Source organism: Onychostoma macrolepis, chromosome 23 (genome assembly GCF_012432095.1).
Source record: "Onychostoma macrolepis isolate SWU-2019 chromosome 23, ASM1243209v1, whole genome shotgun sequence".
Classification (NCBI taxonomy): domain Eukaryota; kingdom Metazoa; phylum Chordata; class Actinopteri; order Cypriniformes; family Cyprinidae; genus Onychostoma; species Onychostoma macrolepis.
In genome coordinates, this window is record NC_081177.1 from 19,060,383 (window position 1) to 19,077,274 (window position 16,892).

At 40.1% G+C, this 16,892-nt stretch overlaps 3 protein-coding genes and 2 non-coding genes across 7 annotated transcripts; 1 reads left to right on the forward strand and 4 right to left on the reverse strand.

Moving 5' to 3' along the window:
- Positions 1–174: 174 nt before the first annotated feature.
- On the reverse strand, positions 175–1,601 carry LOC131532672 (uncharacterized). The gene is made up of 3 exons (XM_058764517.1): positions 1,172–1,601; positions 763–951; positions 175–365 (listed from the first exon to the last, which is right to left on the reverse strand). The coding sequence occupies exons 1-3, from the start codon at positions 1,289–1,291 to the stop codon at positions 180–182; spliced, it is 495 nt and encodes a 164-aa protein (XP_058620500.1). The 5' UTR covers positions 1,292–1,601; the 3' UTR covers positions 175–179.
- A 334-nt stretch (positions 1,602–1,935) lies between these two features.
- Positions 1,936–9,611, reverse strand: naca (nascent polypeptide associated complex subunit alpha). Of its 2 annotated transcripts, XM_058764405.1 has the most exons (9): positions 9,492–9,611; positions 8,515–8,590; positions 3,885–6,158; positions 3,341–3,426; positions 3,158–3,235; positions 2,920–3,066; positions 2,506–2,634; positions 2,250–2,372; positions 1,936–2,058 (listed from the first exon to the last, which is right to left on the reverse strand). In XM_058764405.1, the coding sequence occupies exons 2-9, from the start codon at positions 8,582–8,584 to the stop codon at positions 2,044–2,046; spliced, it is 2,922 nt and encodes a 973-aa protein (XP_058620388.1). In that variant the 5' UTR covers positions 8,585–8,590; positions 9,492–9,611; the 3' UTR covers positions 1,936–2,043. The 2 variants fall into 2 exon arrangements, with proteins under 2 accessions (XP_058620388.1, XP_058620389.1); XM_058764406.1 differs by lacking the exon at positions 3,885–6,158 and having other exon boundaries at positions 9,492–9,547.
- On the reverse strand, positions 2,131–2,206 carry LOC131532723 (small nucleolar RNA SNORD59). Its single transcript, XR_009268954.1, has one exon. It is a non-coding gene; the product is annotated as a small nucleolar RNA SNORD59 (small nucleolar RNA).
- On the reverse strand, positions 2,718–2,793 carry LOC131532724 (small nucleolar RNA SNORD59). The gene has a single exon (XR_009268955.1). It is a non-coding gene; the product is annotated as a small nucleolar RNA SNORD59 (small nucleolar RNA).
- Positions 9,503–16,867, forward strand: tfip11 (tuftelin interacting protein 11). Of its 2 annotated transcripts, none has more exons than XM_058764407.1 (14): positions 9,503–9,641; positions 10,674–10,886; positions 10,997–11,153; positions 11,678–11,831; positions 11,981–12,108; positions 12,363–12,518; positions 12,595–12,786; positions 13,666–13,980; positions 14,457–14,563; positions 14,638–14,806; positions 14,892–15,135; positions 15,392–15,534; positions 16,092–16,257; positions 16,362–16,867. In XM_058764407.1, the coding sequence occupies exons 2-14, from the start codon at positions 10,681–10,683 to the stop codon at positions 16,721–16,723; spliced, it is 2,499 nt and encodes an 832-aa protein (XP_058620390.1). In that variant the 5' UTR covers positions 9,503–9,641; positions 10,674–10,680; the 3' UTR covers positions 16,724–16,867. The 2 variants fall into 2 exon arrangements, with proteins under 2 accessions (XP_058620390.1, XP_058620391.1); XM_058764408.1 differs by having other exon boundaries at positions 9,504–9,641; positions 10,677–10,886.
- The last annotated feature ends 25 nt before the right edge of the window (positions 16,868–16,892 follow it).

Consider the following 16,892-nt stretch of genomic DNA (forward strand, 5'->3'; position numbering starts at 1 on the left):
TTTTGAAGTTGTAGATATTAATAAAAGATCATTTATTCGGTGCACATATTGACATTACAGTTATATTCAGACTCTTAAATATTAAATGCAATAATCTTAACAAATAACAATAACAGCTGCTACTACTAATACATCCATTGACCTGGAAAGTCTGTTTTAAAGCTCTCTATCCCTTATAACTATTTTTTAGCACAGCGTCCAGTGGTGCAGCCCTCTCTGCCGGTCCACTTCAGTCTGTTTCTTGCAAACACCCCATAGGCTCGCTCCATTATAGGCCTGAACAGTGGGAGAGAGATGAACGTGCCAAGCCAACCCAAACCCACTGCACTGTACATCACCGTGAAAGCTGGAACTCCACGATGAATCTGCCCTCAGAAGAACAAAGAGTCACATTGAGGAATAATGAATTATATATTTGATAATGTGATTCTGAATGTTTTAGACTGAGGAAAACCAGTGAGAAATCATGAAAAAAAAAATATATATATATATTTTTGCAGAATGTTGGTAACTACATTTAGTCATTTAGCAGACGCTTTTATCCAAAGCGACTTACAAATGAGCACAATGGAAGCAATCAAAATCAACAAAAGTGCAATGATACGCAAGTGCTATAACAAGTCTCATAAACAACTAGTTTAAGCTCCCAAAATTATTCTAAATGAGGGTGAGTAAATTATGACAGATCTTCATTTTGTGTGGACTTTTTAAATGCTCTTGTGACTTTCCACTAAATAAATAAATAAAATAAAAATCACTCACCTTGTTCTTCTCATCAATCACTGTCATTTCCTCCATTGCCATCTCATAACTGACTCCTTCATATTTTCTCCCGTCATATTCTGGCAGTGAGATGTCCACAAAATCTACTTTATCTGCTCCGTTTCTCTGAAGAAACTGAAGAAAGCTAATTTCTTTAACACATATTGGGCATTCTCCATCATACAGCACCTATGACACAAAATGAACATGATACACTGCTTATAAGGATGCCTGGGTGGAAAGCTCACAAGGCTGCCTTCAAGATATTTATTCTAGAACAAGTACAAGCTCAAGCATATACACTCCAGTCTATATACAGTATGCGTGCAAAATATTTATTTATTCCTGTGCGCAAGTACAGCATCGACTGTAATTAGTTTAAGGATCTAAGAGAGAAGTGTGTTCTCACCCTTATAGTGTCAGAAGATCCTTGTCCTCTCTTTCGAGAGCAGAACAGTCGCTGTGCAATAACACTCGTTCTGGAGTCGATATAACGTAAAGCTCCAACCAGAGGTAATCTGATAGCCATTTTAGTCTTATAAACTGATTTGACTGAGAGAAAGGAGCATTTAAAATTACGTGCTGTACTTCATGACTCCTGGCTTGTTCCGATGTCTGTTAGCTAACTTGCTAAGAACTTACACAACACATTTAGGTAACGCATTAAAAGACGAAGTAACACTTATTTTTGTTTACCGATTAACGTTGTATGCAAGCATGTGTGTTGAAGACATTTCAGTATTGCGGCATCAAGTTAATTATTGTATTTGATCATTAGTATATTATTCAAAACAAAAGCCAGTGAACACGTGAGATCACCGGCTGCGACTGTTCCTTGTTAGTTTTCCAAAATAAAAGTCCCACACACTGTACAGTCTAAATAGCTGATAGAAGTCGGGACTAAAAAGAAAACTGTGACCGTATCTTCCACTTACTAAAAAAAAAAGTAAATATTTAATCCGACACAGCCTCGACTGGACATTTCAATCTTTATTTTAAATGTTTTATACAAAAAGAAAAAAATTCCAATCCTCTGACAGTGATAGGAACTAGTTCATATTTGTACTTTCCCTTGCTCCATTCATGTTTTGAGCTGCTCTGGACAAATTTACCAAACAATGAAATACATTTCCAACAAAAGAAAAAAATAAATACACAGAATACAACAAAATATTTCATTTCATCAAGCCACGCCTTTATTTCTCTTGGGTATAAATTGTACAAACAATAGTGTAGATCAAATCAGCAACATCTTAATGTGACCCGGTCCCTGATCTCCATCTACATCGTCAATTCCTGTAAAGGCAAGCAAAAATATAAATTAAGTAATCCTGCTTGAAACCATGGCACCACATTTAAAGCCTGAGCTCTTCTCAGAACAAATGAACTGGCTTCAGGACAAATTCAGAAGAACGAAAGTCAAATGTTAATTCATCACAGAAGAGTTTTGAAAAAAAAAGTTAAATAAAGTTATCAGGTTAACTCACCATAATAGCATTGACAATGTCATTATTGTTATTCTTCAGTGCACGCACAGCCTTTGCCCTGGATACATTGGCCTGTGACATGACCAGCTCAATGTCCTTGACCTCCACTCCGGTCTCATCAACCTGCAAATGGTAAAGCAAATCACTCGAATGTGGACATTTACTTTTTACATTTGTTGAACACATCACAGAAGACCTTTCATGAAGCATGTTCAGTATTATTCTATAGCAGAATCACAATAGTGTGAACACTCACCTCTTCCTCTTCGCTCTCCTCCTGTACTGTGGGCGTCTGTGTGTTTTCCTGGATGTTTGAAACGGCTTCTCCTTGAACCTTGAACTTCTCTGCGGCTGCTAACTGAGCTTGCTGGGACAGATCTTCAATCTGAGAGGAGCAGAAAGCATCAGGATTTTAGTTTGTTTTGTGAGCTTCAATGTGTTCCTCACTTACACCACTGTGAAAGTTTCCTCTCTCAGGACAGAAAGTTTGGCTTCATCAGACTCAGAAGAACGAAAGTCAAACTGTTTAAATCATCATCAAGAGGTCACTTAGGTGTAGATCACCAGGCAAAGTTGCCATGTAGAATTAGTTATCAACCAAAACAGGGCTGAGATGGGATAAGTGCACACCAACCTTAAATAAGAAAGCAGATTTTATTCTAATCTTTACCTTGGCCTCACCGAAGACAATGTAAGTATCTGAAGCTGGACTTTTGTAGACATCTGGTTTGGTGATGACAAAGAGAATGTTCTTGGACTTGCGAATGGTTACTCTGGTAACACCAGCAACTTGTCTCAACCCCAATTTGGACATGGCCTGGCAAAAAGAAGAAAGGGTACAGGTAAACAACACTGCATTAATTCTAATTGAATTTGGTGTTAAAATTACGTTCCTGTGGATGACCTACCTTTCTGGCTTTCTTCTCACTCCTGCTTTGTTTTGCTTTGCTGACTGGTTCCTCGTCGATTTCAGCTGCAGCTGCAAGCTGAGGAAAGGGAATGTCAATGCAAAATTGTAAACGAAACGGTGAGAGAAAATAAAGCGGGGGGAAATTAATGCTTTTTGTATGCACTGATCAAAAGAATCTTACCTGTGCCTGCTGTGTTTGTGTCTGTGCAGAGTCCTGCTCCTCCAGTTCAGGAACAGATTCGTCACTGTCAGATTCAGTGCCAGAACCTAACACCAAGACACATTAAGTTAATTTGCCATAAGACACATAGATTTTCACCAAAAATCCTGTTGGAATAATCAAAATCTTCAATGGCAATGGAGAAAAGAGTGGATCAGTTTTACAGTGTTTAAATTGCACAAATATTTTAATACACTTTAAATATACCTCAAAATAGAAGCAAACGTAAATTGCCATTATGCTTATAACTCTGAACAATATCCACATTGATAAATCATTCAACTATTAGCCCAATGCTCTTTGAACTACTTCCTGAAAAGCATCCAACTGAAGCTTTAATTTAACGCAAAGACTAAGGAAAGGTGATTTCCAGACCGTAAAGTTACCAGGCTAACTTTCACTGATGAAGTGACCCTAAAGAATTTGTGGGGAGGAAACATTTGGCAATATATACCAGCATAAGCATAAAAAGCAAAAACAGACAGAAAGAGATAGAAAGAGATACCCTTGTCGTTCTTGATGACTGGCTCCAGTATGGATGGGGCTTTAACTGGTTTGGGAACAGGGGCTGGCTCAACTTTAGTGACAAGGACAGGTTCAGCTTTAGGGGTAGGGGCAGCCTCAACTTTAGGGGCAGAAGCCTCAACTTTAGGGGCAGAAGCCTCAACTTTAGGGGCAGAAGCCTCAACTTTAGGGGCAGAAGCCTCAACTTTAGGGGCAGAAGCCTCAACTTTAGGGGCAGAAGCCTCAACTTTAGGGGCAGGAACAGGCTTAACTTTAGGGGTTGCCTCAGCTTTAGGGGCAGAAAACTCAACCTTAGGAACAGCAGCCTCAACTTTAGGTTTAGGCTTTCCTTTAGGGGCAGGAGCAGCCTCAACTTTAGAAGCCGCAGCCTCAACTTTAGAGGCAGGAACAGGCTTAACTTTAGGGGCAGAAGCCTCAACCTTAGGAACAGCAGCCTCAACTTTAGGAGCAGCAGCCTCAGCTTTAGGGGTAGGCTTGCCTTTAGGGACAGGAGCAGCCTCAGCTTTAGAAGCAGGGGCAGGCTCAGCTTTAGGGGCAGGAGCAGCCTCAACTTTAGGAGGAGGAACAGGCTTAACTTTAGGAGCAGAAGACTCAACCTTAGGAACAGCAGCCTCAACTTTAGGAGCAGCAGCCTCAACTTTAGGGGTAGGCTTGCCTTTAGGGACAGGAGCAGCCTCAGCTTTAGAAGCAGGAGCAGGCTTAACTTTAGGGGCAGGAACAGCCTCAACTTTAGCAGCCGTCGTCTCAGCTTTAGGAGCAGCAACAGGCTTAACTGTAACTGCAGTAGCAGCCTCAACTTTAGAGGTAGGAGCAGAGTCAGCTTTAAGGGCAGCCTTAACCTTAGGGGCAGGAGCAGGCTCAGCTTTAGGGGCAGGAACAGGCTCAGCTTTAGGGGCAGGAACAGGCTCAGCTTTAGGGCTAGGGGAAGATTTATCTTTAGGTGCAGCCTCAGCTTTGGGAGCAGCAACAGGCTTAACTTTAGCGGCAAGAGCAGACTCAGCTTTAGGGGCAGGAACAGGCTCAGGTTTAGGGCTTGGGGAAGATTTATCTTTAGGTGCAGGAGCAGCCTCAGCTTTGGGAGCAGCAACAGGCTTAACTTTAGCGGCAAGAGCAGACTCAGCTTTAGAGGCAGGAACAGGCTCAGGTTTAGGGCTTGGGGAAGATTTATCTTTAGGTGCAGGAGCAGCCTCAACCTTAGGAACAGCTTGAGCTTTAGGTGTAGGAGCAGCCTCCGTCTTAGGGACAGAAGTGACTGCAACTTTAGAGGCAGGAGTAGGGTCAACTTTAGGGGTGGGGATAGGGTAAATTTTAGGTACAGCCTCAACTTTTGGGGCAGGTGCTGCTTTCTGTTCAATCTTAGGAGCTGGCTTAGCTTTGGGAGCAGCCTTAGATTTAGGGGCAGATTCAACTTTACTGGTAGAGACAGGTTCTACTTTAGGAGCTGGTGGGGTAACTACAGGAATTGTACTAGGTGGCATAGGGGGGAAAGCAGGCATTGTAAAAGGATTCTCAGGTGGTAAGAGAGGTGGGAGATCATCATCCTCAAATGCTGCAGGAGCAGGTTTTGTGGGAGCAGCATTGGCTGGATTCACATTTGGCACTTGGGCAGGGCCAGGCTTAGCAGCTGCTTTTGAAGGCAAAGGAGTCTTGGCTTCTGAAACAGCAGGGATTGCTACTTTTGGAGCTTCAGGGGCAATCTTGGGGGCTTCAGCCACTTTGGGTTGACCGGAGGTCACAGCTTCTGTAAATGACTTTGGTGCTGGGGCAGCAGATTTAGAGGTTACTTTAAAGGCAACAGGAGCCACAGCAACTTTGGGAGAGACAGGGGAAGCATTTCCATCTCCTGCTGATTTTGCTACCTCTGGTACTGGTATAGCAAGAGACGGCAGAGCTGCAACTGCTGCAGGATCCTGAGCAGGCTTAGAGGCAGAGGGAGCTGCTTGCTTAGGTTCAGCAGGTTTAAAATTCTTTGCTTTCTGTTGCTTCCCTTGTTTGCCAGCCTTTACCACCTTGGGAGCAGTCTGCTCAGCTTTCCCAGCTACAGGACAGTCAGCTGGAGGGGTAGGACGAGGGCCAGAGGCAGATTTAGGAGAGGTAGGGGAGCTTGAGGAGGCAGATAGAGAGGAGCGTTTCCTGCGTCCAGCAGGAACTGGCTTAGAAGCGGTGGTGTGAGGAGAAGAGGACAGCTTGGGGTTAGTTTTCCCCTCTTTAGGCTTTGCCTGAGAGGGAGCAGGGGCCACAGCAGCAGGTGTGGCTAATGGAAATAAAAGGGCTAAAGTGACTTTTTGGCAATTAAAAAGTGCATGGTGTAAACCATCACATCCATGCTAGTTATGAGGGATGCTGTCAATTGCACAAATGTGTTATATCGCTCCACAAAAGGACAACTGGCAACTAAATCAAACCAAACACACCTTGATTATCTTGTTAGGAATTTTAAGACTTTGTAAAAACACCACTCAACTGCACATGCGTGAACCAGACAGGAACTGGCAATGAACTACAGCATCTAAAAAGATTTGTAATAAACTAACATTGTTCAAAAATTAACAATCTCTGGCACATTTAAAGTCCATGTAAACTGGAAGTTACTACCGCATCACAATACTGAAGTGGGACTTTATATGCAATATTTTATGGTAAATAAGACTTAATGTCAACTTACTAAAAATCTGAAAGGACAATCACTCAGTTAAATAGTGTAATATTGCTTTATTTAAAAAAATGGTGTATTGCTTCTACAGTACATGATCCCAATTAAAAACAAGTCTAAACAAATATATTGTGAAATAATGATCACAGAGCAAAACAAACTTGGCTAAAAACACTATCCTTCTGGGTCAGTGTGTAGGCAAGCAAAGATGCATGAGATTGGATAGTTCTTATATGCATTTGTGTTTAAAATGACAGTAAAATTTACCACGTTGCTGGTTAAAATAATGAACTGTAATCCCACGATCAGTATCGGTAAATTATCAATAATAGGCCACAAGATGCACTCCTATCTTCTATTACAAAAAACAAAAACAAACGTTAACTTTACAACTTTATTACAAACGTGGATGTAACCAATAAACAGACTACCGAGACAACACAGTGCTCACTGCTAATTTATGCCATACAATGCCCAAGTCCCAACTTCAGCTAAACTTCAAAAACAGCAGTTAAGAAATCAAGAAATATGTGAAATATATTCAGATATAAATATATCAGAGAATGTATCAAAAACGTAGCTCTTTTATTATAAATTTTGAGGAGAAATACCATGAATCTCAAAGCCAAGGCAATAACATTCTGCCTAGTGGAAAAAATATTACATTTTTCAAATCTCTACTCTTGCATGACAAAAATTCCACTTGTAACGGATCCAAGAAATCATATTTCTTCCTCATATTGTCATAACTGCAGTTTACCAAAGTGCTATCCAAGAGATATAATGTTACATTTCTATGACTAAACGTGCCCAGTTTTTGACCAAGATTTGTATGCTTAGTCAAGTTAGTTTACTTAAGATGATTATTTTTGTTGCTTTAACCCTTCGCTATAAATATTTACATTGTGAACCAAATGATGCTGTACACCAAGATATACACAGAAAAGATTGTTCCTCAAAATCAGAATCATTAGAAGACTTAATATGTAAACATGCTAAATCGCATGATTATCTTCACAAAGACCAGAAAACCTGTACAATAAATCCCTCCAATAAAGAACAATACAGTTCCTAATCCAAGACAATATCTTAAAAAATAAATAATAACACGTTGTTATAAATGTTTACAGCTATTCAGGTTGCAATCACTCAAGTTCAGTGAAATGTTAGGAAAATGTTCATGCAGATTGGTACTGTCCATATTCCATGCACAAAAATGTAAGGATGCATGGGCTTTCAATATCACAACTTTTGTGTAATATTAATCAGTACAGGCAAACACGCTGTTGGGCAAGGCAGTCCTGGATCACTCATTTTTCAGAACCAAATGTTGTTACTACCTCATAACCAATCAATATATCCATAAGTAAATCATGAAATCAAAAACTACACTGAAGGCATGAGCTGGAGCTTAAAGAGTTAATTCTCTCCCCAAAAAACTTATTCTTTTCTTTTTTCTGTTGACAAAATATATTTTATATAAACAAAATCCTGTTTTTTTTTTGCCTGTAAAATTAAAGTCAATAACACTCTCCAAAATATCTTCTTTTGTGTTCCACAGAAGAAATCCATACAGGTTTGGATCAACATAAAAATTGCCAGAACTAGTGCAGTTTTTGTTTTTTAATCCAGGGAGGGGCTCATTAACCTAAAAACCTCTAGGTGGAGAAAGCTGACTCAAACAGCATCCCCACCCAACATAACATGTCCCCACTCCAACTAGAGAAACTCGCTTTGTGGAGTTTCCACAACAGCTGGTAGAGGACCATAAAAAAACCCTGAAGAAAATCTAAAACAGGTGCAAAAACACCATAAAAATAGACTCAAACTTACAGTGACTACCTTATTTTTTTTTTTAATAAAAAACTGCCAAAAAGGATGAACACTATAGCTCCAGGACCCCTCACACAACCTGTGTTCGTTTAGTCAGACATGCACATTTAAAGGCAGCACTAACCCGTCTCAGCCTGGGGCTGCTGCATCTCCTGCTCTGTAACAGGGACAGTTTCTGTGGCTTCGCCTGGCATTCTGGACTGCAACAGAAATCGACAATACACAAACATTACAAGTTTTGCAAAAATGAAGTCAATAATATGTTTTAGACATGTGTTAGTCTGTGCTTTGTGCTCATGTGGCTACAACTATTCAAAGTGAGCAGCACACTAGGCCTCTTCCTGTAGGCCTCTGCTGTCAGCTGTTAACAGCCGGCTGAATTAAACCCACTGCTGTGTTCATATCTGATTAAGTATCGAGCTCGAATGATAACATTTCACAAGTCCACTGTACATAAACTGTGAGTTTTGTAAAACCCCACACACATAATATAGCCTATACAATATCATAACTACACAAAAGCATGGTTTACAGGCTGTTCATAGGCTCGCGTGTAGTGTGATGCACATTTCACGTGTAACAGAGCAGCAGTGTCACGCTGCCGCTCTATTAGAGAAAACACTAGCCAAATAATAACAAAACAAAGCGGACAACAGGAAATTAGTCTTTCATTTTTCGTAATATAGTGTTACCATAACATGTGCACCTCTGTATATTTATAAATTATTTGTTTAACAGGCGAGATCAACTTTCCAATGAGTGATTATTACTGACGCACATAAAACAAGTTCTTTTTGTCATTACATTGAAGACTTTTCCCAAATATCGCTCTAGTATTTTATAAAATTATTATATTTCGTATGATTTGAATGTTTTGTTACAGTCCTCGCACACAGCGAGCGACGGCGCGTCTCGCTCCCCCATTTTGAACAGTCTGCCGGTTGTATTCATTAAGATATTTCCTCAACAATCAGGCCAAATAAATAAATCTAAACCGTCCAGCACAGAGGAACACTAAAGCATCAATACAAATAGTAAATCAGCGGTCAAAAGCCTCAAAACAGCGTCGGATGACAGTAGATGTAACACAGAAGCACTCACTTGTTCAGGGCACAGGATCCAAGATGGCTGTAAGAGAGGGCTTCTGACCTCCGCGTCGCTCTGATGTCACAACTCTGCTTCCGGCCCCGACAGGAAGTTGCTTTTGGAGACGCTCTTACCTCTTGCTGACAGCGAGAACCCACATTTCAGGTAACGTTAAATATATTGTTTATGTGCTTGAGCTCTGCTATTTTAGCGCGGGACTGTGTATACATTAATTAGACGTGACGGAGAATTCACAGTAACTGTTTTAAAAAAAAGCATGCTTTTTTTTGTTTACAAAAAATAGCAATGCTATGCTAATCTGAAGTTTTTTTGAAATCGTTTGCCTGACGTACTAATACTACGATCAAAACACTTTCTTTTGTCGTAGGAGTTTAATGTGAGAAGATACATTAAGCCGATTAAACACCTTTATGTACTGTTGTGCTTAAACCGGGGGTTTTCAGTCTTTTAGGTCAAGGACCCCCAAATATCATCATCATCCTAAAATTTTAAAAGTCAGCGATATATTTTCATGTTTAAAGACCCAAGTTATACTGTAAAAATAATATTATATAAATGAGAGGATATAATTAGTACATTTTTCTTTTTTTTTACTCATTGTAGCATTGTTTGATGTATTGTTGTTTTATTATATCTGCCTGTCTGCCTGCCTGTCTGTCTACTTGTCTGTCTGTCTGTCTGTCTTTCTACTTGTCTGCCTGTCTGTCTTTCTACTTGTCTGCTGCCTGTCTACCTACCTGCCTGTCTGTCTGTCTTTCTACTTGTCTGCTGCCTGTCTACCTACCTGCCTGTCTGTCTGTCTTTCTACTTGTCTGCTGCCTGTCTACCTACCTGCCTGCCTGTCTGTCTTTCTACTTGTCTGCTGCCTGTCTACCTACCTGCCTGTCTGTCTGTCTTTCTACTTGTCTGCCTGTCTGTCTGTCTTTCTACTTGTCTGCCTGTCTGTCTTTCGACTTGTCTGCCTGTCTTTCTACTTGTCTGTCTGCCTGTCTACCTACCTGCCTGTCTGCCTGCCTGTCTGCATGTCTGTCTGTCTTTCTACTTGTCTGTCTGTCTGTCTGTCTTTCTACTTGTCTGCCTGTCTGCCTGTTTACCTGCCTGTCTGTCTGCCCCATGGGGGTCCCAGGACCCTGGTTTGAAAACCTGGGCCTAAAACATTCTTCTGTTTAATTCCAGCAGAGAGATGTCTATGTCCCATTTGTATGGGCGTAGAGGTGATGAGGAGGAGGATGGTGTGGAAATTGAAAAGTTTGAGGTGACCGAGTGGGACTTGGCCAATGAGTTCAACCCAGACAGACGCAGATACAGACAGACTAAAGAAGAAGCGACTTATGGGATTTGGGCAGAGCATGACTCTGATGATGAGCGGCCCAGCTTTGGGGGGAAAAGGTATGTGGTTGTTGTTGATAAAATTTCGTCTGTTAAAATGCTAGAGACCTTAGTGACTAAGCGGTAAATGTAACTGACAATGTTAAATATTGATATTTATATCCACACAGATCGAAAGACTATTCAGCTCCTGTGAACTTTGTGAGTGCTGGCCTACGAAAGACTGCAGCTGAGGAGAAAGCAGAGCAGGAGGGTTCAGATGACTCGAATGATAGTGGAGATGCACCTCCTCCACCCCGCGCTGCTGCTCCCAAAAAACTCCAAACGGTAAAGTGAGATGCCAATACACAATAACAATGGCTTTAATTTTGAATATCGGATCCAAAAGTATGAGGGTTAATACAAATTTTTACAAATGTTTTTGAAAGCCCATAAGTCTGAATTTATTTGATCAGAAAATACAGTAATATTGTTACATTGTATTAATATTTAAAATCATTTTCTATTGTAAAGTTTTAAAAATGTAATTTTTTCCCAAGCTGAATTTTCAACATCATTACTCCAGTCTTCAGTGTCACATGATCCTTCAGAAATTATTCTAATGTGCTGATTTGATGCTCAAGAAACATTTCTTCTTATTATTAATGTTGAAAACAGTTGTGCTGCTTAATAGTTTTGTGGAAATGTTTTCAGGATTCTTTAATGAATGTCTTTTCTGTCACGTTTGATCAATTAAATGAGTCTTTGGCTCGTAGAATAAGAGTATTTCTTTCTTTCAAAATATATAAATCTTACTGATCCCAAATATTTGAACAGTAGTGTAATATATGTCTTTGAATTCTTTATTTTAGGGTGGGAGCTTTAAGACATCCCAGAGGTTTGCAGGTGGTATCAGAACAGGGCAGGACCTCGGATCCTGGGAGAAACACACACGAGGCATTGGTCAAAAACTTCTGCAGAAGATGGGCTACGTTCCAGGAAAAGGATTGGGCAAAAATGCTCAAGGTAAAACAATTCAGTCCTTTATTTCATACCTCAGTATATCTACTGGTTTTACTGCCTTTAGCTTATTGTGAATTATGTTATGCATCATGTGCTTACTTGGCGATGGTGTCATGATGTGAATGTCCTCTTATGAATATCTTTGTGTGTAGGTATTGTGAACCCAATTGAGGCGAAGGTACGGAAGGGGAAGGGAGCGGTTGGAGCATATGGTAATGAGAGGACCCAGCAATCCCTGCAGGATTTCCCTGTTGTAGACTCTGAGGAGGAGGAAGAGAAAGTAAGCCAGCGTTAGCAAATTCCTGGTGGTTACAGTGAACAAATCAAATTCAAATGGTCAATCAGTGTTGTTTAAAAAAAAATGCTCATATTCAAATCATATTCATATTCAAAGCAATTTAAATGAAATGAAAGGATCTTTTTAAATACAAAGTGGAGTCAGGAAACAAAAAAGCATTAGACTAAACAGATCAGCAGCAGGTCAAATCTTTCTTCAACACTCCTGTTTTCATAATTTCCATTCCATCTTTGAAGGAGTTTCAGAGGGAGTTGGGGCAATGGCGTAAAGAACCAGGAACAGCAAAGAAAAAGCCCAAATATTCTTACAAGTCTGTGGAAGAGCTGAAAGCCCATGGCAAACTGACCAACAGGAGCATGAGCAGACCTGCTGGAGAACTGGCTCAGGTTAAGGTGAGAGTGGAGTAATGCACAATAGTCTTTTATATATCTCACAAGAAACAGTTAACCCATCCCTTGTATGTTTCAGGTGATCGATATGACAGGCAGAGAGCAGAAGGTGTATCACAGTTACAGTCATATGAGTCAGAAGCACAGTGTTCCTGAGGAGGCCCCTTTGAGTGTGAGCACACGAGAACAGAAGACCTCTGGCTTCTCCTTACCTGAGCTGGAACACAACCTCAAACTGCTCATTGAGCTGACAGAGCAAGACATCCTACAGGTACAGTACTCATAAACTTGCACTAATTTACAATTTACATGAAACAATATCGTATAAATTAAGTAATATAATGCTAATTATCAAATTGTATGTAATATGAATAATTTAGTAGCCTGTTTATAAGTGTTGCTTCCTATGCTGTGCACCACGTGCAACCCTTCACATCTTACTTCTCATATAAATAAATGCTTGTTTGGTCAATGACGGAAGCATATAGCTACTTCTTATGCTGCCTTCAAGTGCTATTGGAAACTTCCTAATTCCTACCTCTGAAGTTGAAATTATGAGTTTGTTGTGTTCAAGTGCTTTGTTGTCAGAAAGAACAGAAATCATGGTGGACAGCCTATTTATTCTTGCCTGTTTCTTGGGGAAATCTTATTAAAGCCAAAAGGTATAGATTAGAAGATATATAGTCAGATTTTGAATAAAATGTAGCATCCCGTCCATTGGTAGCCATATAAACATTCACAGCACAGGCTGACGATTCCTAAATTTTGGTCAAATAAATGCTATTTTCGCTGTGTTCAATACATACAATATGCATCAAATGGTTATTTATATACGTAAATATGCAAGACTGTAACGGCAGGAGAAAGCATTGTAGATGTTGTGAGAAAAACAAATAAAACTTTACAGTACTACTGCTATGTTTCTCTCCTTTGCCATTTTTAAAGTTTATGGCTCTCCCAACTTGGAAACTTGGGTATCAATATTATCTCCATGTTTCCTAGTTGTAAATACGATTAGAGAGGCCGTCCATGTGTCATTTCTGACTCGGAAACCCGTATTTGTGATTATTTCTTAGAGCATCTGAAAGCTGCATGAATTTTCTTAATTTCTGTCTGTGGGTTTGTGTTGTGTGTGTGTGTGTGTATATAGAGTGCACGACGTCTGCAGCACGAAAAGGACACTGTGGTGACCCTGACCCACGAGAGCGATGCACTGCAGGTCAGGCTGGCAGAGGAGGAACAGGCTCTTGGTCGGCTGGAGCAGGTGATGAACCTGGTGGATCGTTTCGAAGCGGGCGATAAAGAGGGCAACCCTGCGCTCAGCCTTCAGGAGTGCGCTAAGATTTTTCAACAGCTGCAGACAGAGTTCTATCAGGAGTATAAAACCTTGGGTTTGGGAGACCTAGCTGTGTCTGTGGTGCATCCTTTATTGAAGGAGAGACTTCGCAGCTGGGATCCACTGAAGGTATACATTTGATATAGTTTGTATTTATACTGCCGTTCAAAAGTTTGGGTGCAGCAAGGTTTTTTAATGTCCTTTATGCTCACCAAGGCTCCATTTATCTGTTAAAAATTAGTGCTGTCAATCGATATATTTTTTTGTTTGTTTCCATAATATGTGTGTGCTGTGTATATGTATTATGTATATATAAATGCATACAAATACAATTATAACATTTTTGTAAAAAAAAAAATATATATATATATGCATGTGTATTTTTATATACATAATAAATATACACAATACACCCACATATTAGAATATATTATAAAATGTAATATATCATTTTAAATATATATATTTTAAAAATCCAGTAGCCGGAAACTATTTGAAAATCTTGCTAGATCTTTGTATTATTCATCATTGATTTTGTTATTGTTTCCATACTTTATAAAAGCTCTGGATTATATGAATTCTGCACTCTCTCTGTTTATCTGTAGGACTGTTCAGATGGTTTAGAGGAAGTCGGTCAGTGGAGAGCCATTCTTGAAAGTTCACAATCTCTTCATGGTGGCCCAGACACTTCTAACATGGACCCCTATCACAGGTAACCCATATCTGGAAGTGTGTATGTGGAGTGTCTGTGGAAGCAAATGACTCAAACAGGAGTTTTGTTTGCAGGTTGATATGGGAAGTGTGGGTTCCAGTCATGAGGAGCTGTGTGTCTCAGTGGCAGCCTAGAAACGTGGGGCCCATGGTGGACTGTGTGGAGTGCTGGGCTCCTGTATTGCCGCCGTGGATTCTGGACCATGTTTTGGAGCAGCTTATTTTCCCACGACTACAAAGAGAGGTTTGTGCTGACCAACTGACCAATTCACATTTCCTTGTCAAACATAAGTATGTTTAAGATCTAACCTCTCTCTGTTTTTGAATAGGTGGACAATTGGAACCCACTGACAGACACAGTGCCAATCCATTCATGGATTCATCCCTGGCTGCCTCTGATGCAAACCCGTCTTGAGCCGCTGTACGCACCCATCCGCAGTAAACTAGCCCATGCCCTGCAGCGCTGGCACCCCAGCGACTCCTCCGCCAGACTCATTCTGCAACCCTGGAAAGATGTCTTCACACCCGGTGCCTGGGAGGCCTTCATGGTCAAAAATATTGTTCCCAAACTAGGTATGTGCTCATCTTTTAGATCAGGGATAGGCAACATCGGTCCTGGAGTGCCGATGTCCTGCAGCGTTTAGTTCTAACCCTGAAAAAAACCCTCGCCTGCCTGTAGCCCTAGTGATCCTGAAGACTTGATTAGCTTGTTCAGGTGTGTTTGATTAGGGTTGGAGCTAAACTCTGCAGGACCGACGTTGCCTAACCCTGATTTAGATTGTCAGTATCAAATTAGGGAGTCTCTGAAGGTTTTGCTTCTGTGTTGCAGCTCTGTGTTTAGGAGAGCTGGTGGTGAATCCTCATCAGCAAGTACTGGAACCGTTCAACTGGGTGATGGACTGGGAAGGGATGCTCTCTTTCTCCACCATGGTTGGATTGCTGGATAAGAATTTCTTCCCCAAATGGCTACAGGTCAGTCAGTCTAAAGAATAATCAAAAGGATACAAAACATGTTGTATTAATAAAAATTATGCAGAAGAAACATTAGTTAGAACCAAACTTGACTGGTGTAATACATCAGTATGGCTTGCATTTTGGAACTAAATGTATGATTGACTAAGAGTCACTTATGAAAAAAATGAAGGAATTAATTATAATTTTTTTTTTAAATGAACCTATTTATTAAGACAGTGGCCAATATTTAAAAAGGAAATTTGGAAAGTTAATTTAAAAATGTAATTAATATTGTATTATTTTGATAGATTTAACCAACATTTTAAACGTGAATTAAATATTTAATACATAATTGAATATCAAATGTACATTTCTATTTGTCAGTTTAAAAAATGATTCATTAATTTTTTATTTTATTTTACTGTTACATTGAACTATATTAATTCATAAACAACTACAATTAGTTGTTTAAATTTATATGTAGTTGAAAATGAATACATTTCTGTATTTTACCCTTTAGTGTCACTCATACATTGAAGTTGAGTAGTAGGTGTTTATTTTGTTTCCTGGTACAGGTGTTGTGTTCCTGGCTCAGTAACAACCCAAACTACGAGGAGATCACCAAGTGGTATCTGGGCTGGAAAAGCTTGCTCTCAGAGAACCTGCTCAGTCACCCACTGGTCAAAGAAAAACTGAACGAGGCCCTTGACATAATGAATCGTGCTGTTGCCTCTGGACTAGGTCAGTCACTAGAAAAAAAAAAACATACAAAGTCCACTAAATGTGTTTTATAGCTTTGTACAGGTCTCTCATTCTACCTTCAACTTCACTTATGTCTTTTGCAGGTGGGTATATGCAACCAGGAGCAAGAGAGAATATTGCATATCTGATTCAGACAGAGAGAAGGAAAGATTTCCAGTGCGAGCCTCAGCCTGAGCGCCGTGACATGGAGAATTCTGTTACACGGCCACCAGGCACCGCAGCAGTACCAACATCTGTACCTACCAACTTTAAAGATCTAGTCCAAGCCAAAGCTGAGGAGAACGGTATCGTCTTCATGCCACTGGTGGCCAAACGTCATATGGGCAAACAGTTGTTCACATTTGGTAGAATAGTCATCTACATTGAGCGTGGAGTGGTCTTTGTCCAAGGCGAGAAAACCTGGGTTCCAACATCACTACAAAGTCTAATTGACATGGCCAAATGAGACTGATGCTCAGTCAAAGAGAATGTTGCTGTCTAGTCTATTTCCATGCAGTTTGTAACACTGTATTAGACTTGTCTATCAATGTTGTTTTATATTGCGAAAGAACTGGTTTTGAATAAATTTGTCTTTAAATTAAAACCATGCTTGAATGTTGTATTTAGCTTCCCAC

Bases quoted from the DNA above. Each gene is read 5' to 3' on its own strand.
- LOC131532672 (XM_058764517.1), bottom strand. From the start codon at position 1,291: ATGGCTATCAGATTACCTCTGGTTGGAGCTTTACGTTATATCGACTCC. The intron at 952-1,171 runs GTGAGAACACAC...TTTGTGTCATAG, and splicing joins GATCTTCTGACACTATAAGG to GTGCTGTATGATGGAGAATG. The intron at 366-762 runs GTGAGTGATTTT...TTCTGAGGGCAG, and splicing joins TGATTGATGAGAAGAACAAG to ATTCATCGTGGAGTTCCAGC.
- naca (XM_058764405.1), bottom strand. From the start codon at position 8,584: ATGCCAGGCGAAGCCACAGAAACTGTCCCTGTTACAGAGCAGGAGATG. The intron at 2,635-2,919 runs GTAAAGATTAGA...TGCTCCTCTCAG, and splicing joins TTGTCTTCGGTGAGGCCAAG to ATTGAAGATCTGTCCCAGCA. The intron at 2,373-2,505 runs GTGAGTGTTCAC...TACCATTTGCAG, and splicing joins AGGAGAGCGAAGAGGAAGAG to GTTGATGAGACCGGAGTGGA.
- tfip11 (XM_058764407.1), top strand. From the start codon at position 10,681: ATGTCTATGTCCCATTTGTATGGGCGTAGAGGTGATGAGGAGGAGGAT. The intron at 14,564-14,637 runs GTAACCCATATC...TTTTGTTTGCAG, and splicing joins AACATGGACCCCTATCACAG to GTTGATATGGGAAGTGTGGG. The intron at 16,258-16,361 runs GTCAGTCACTAG...TGTCTTTTGCAG, and splicing joins TGCTGTTGCCTCTGGACTAG to GTGGGTATATGCAACCAGGA.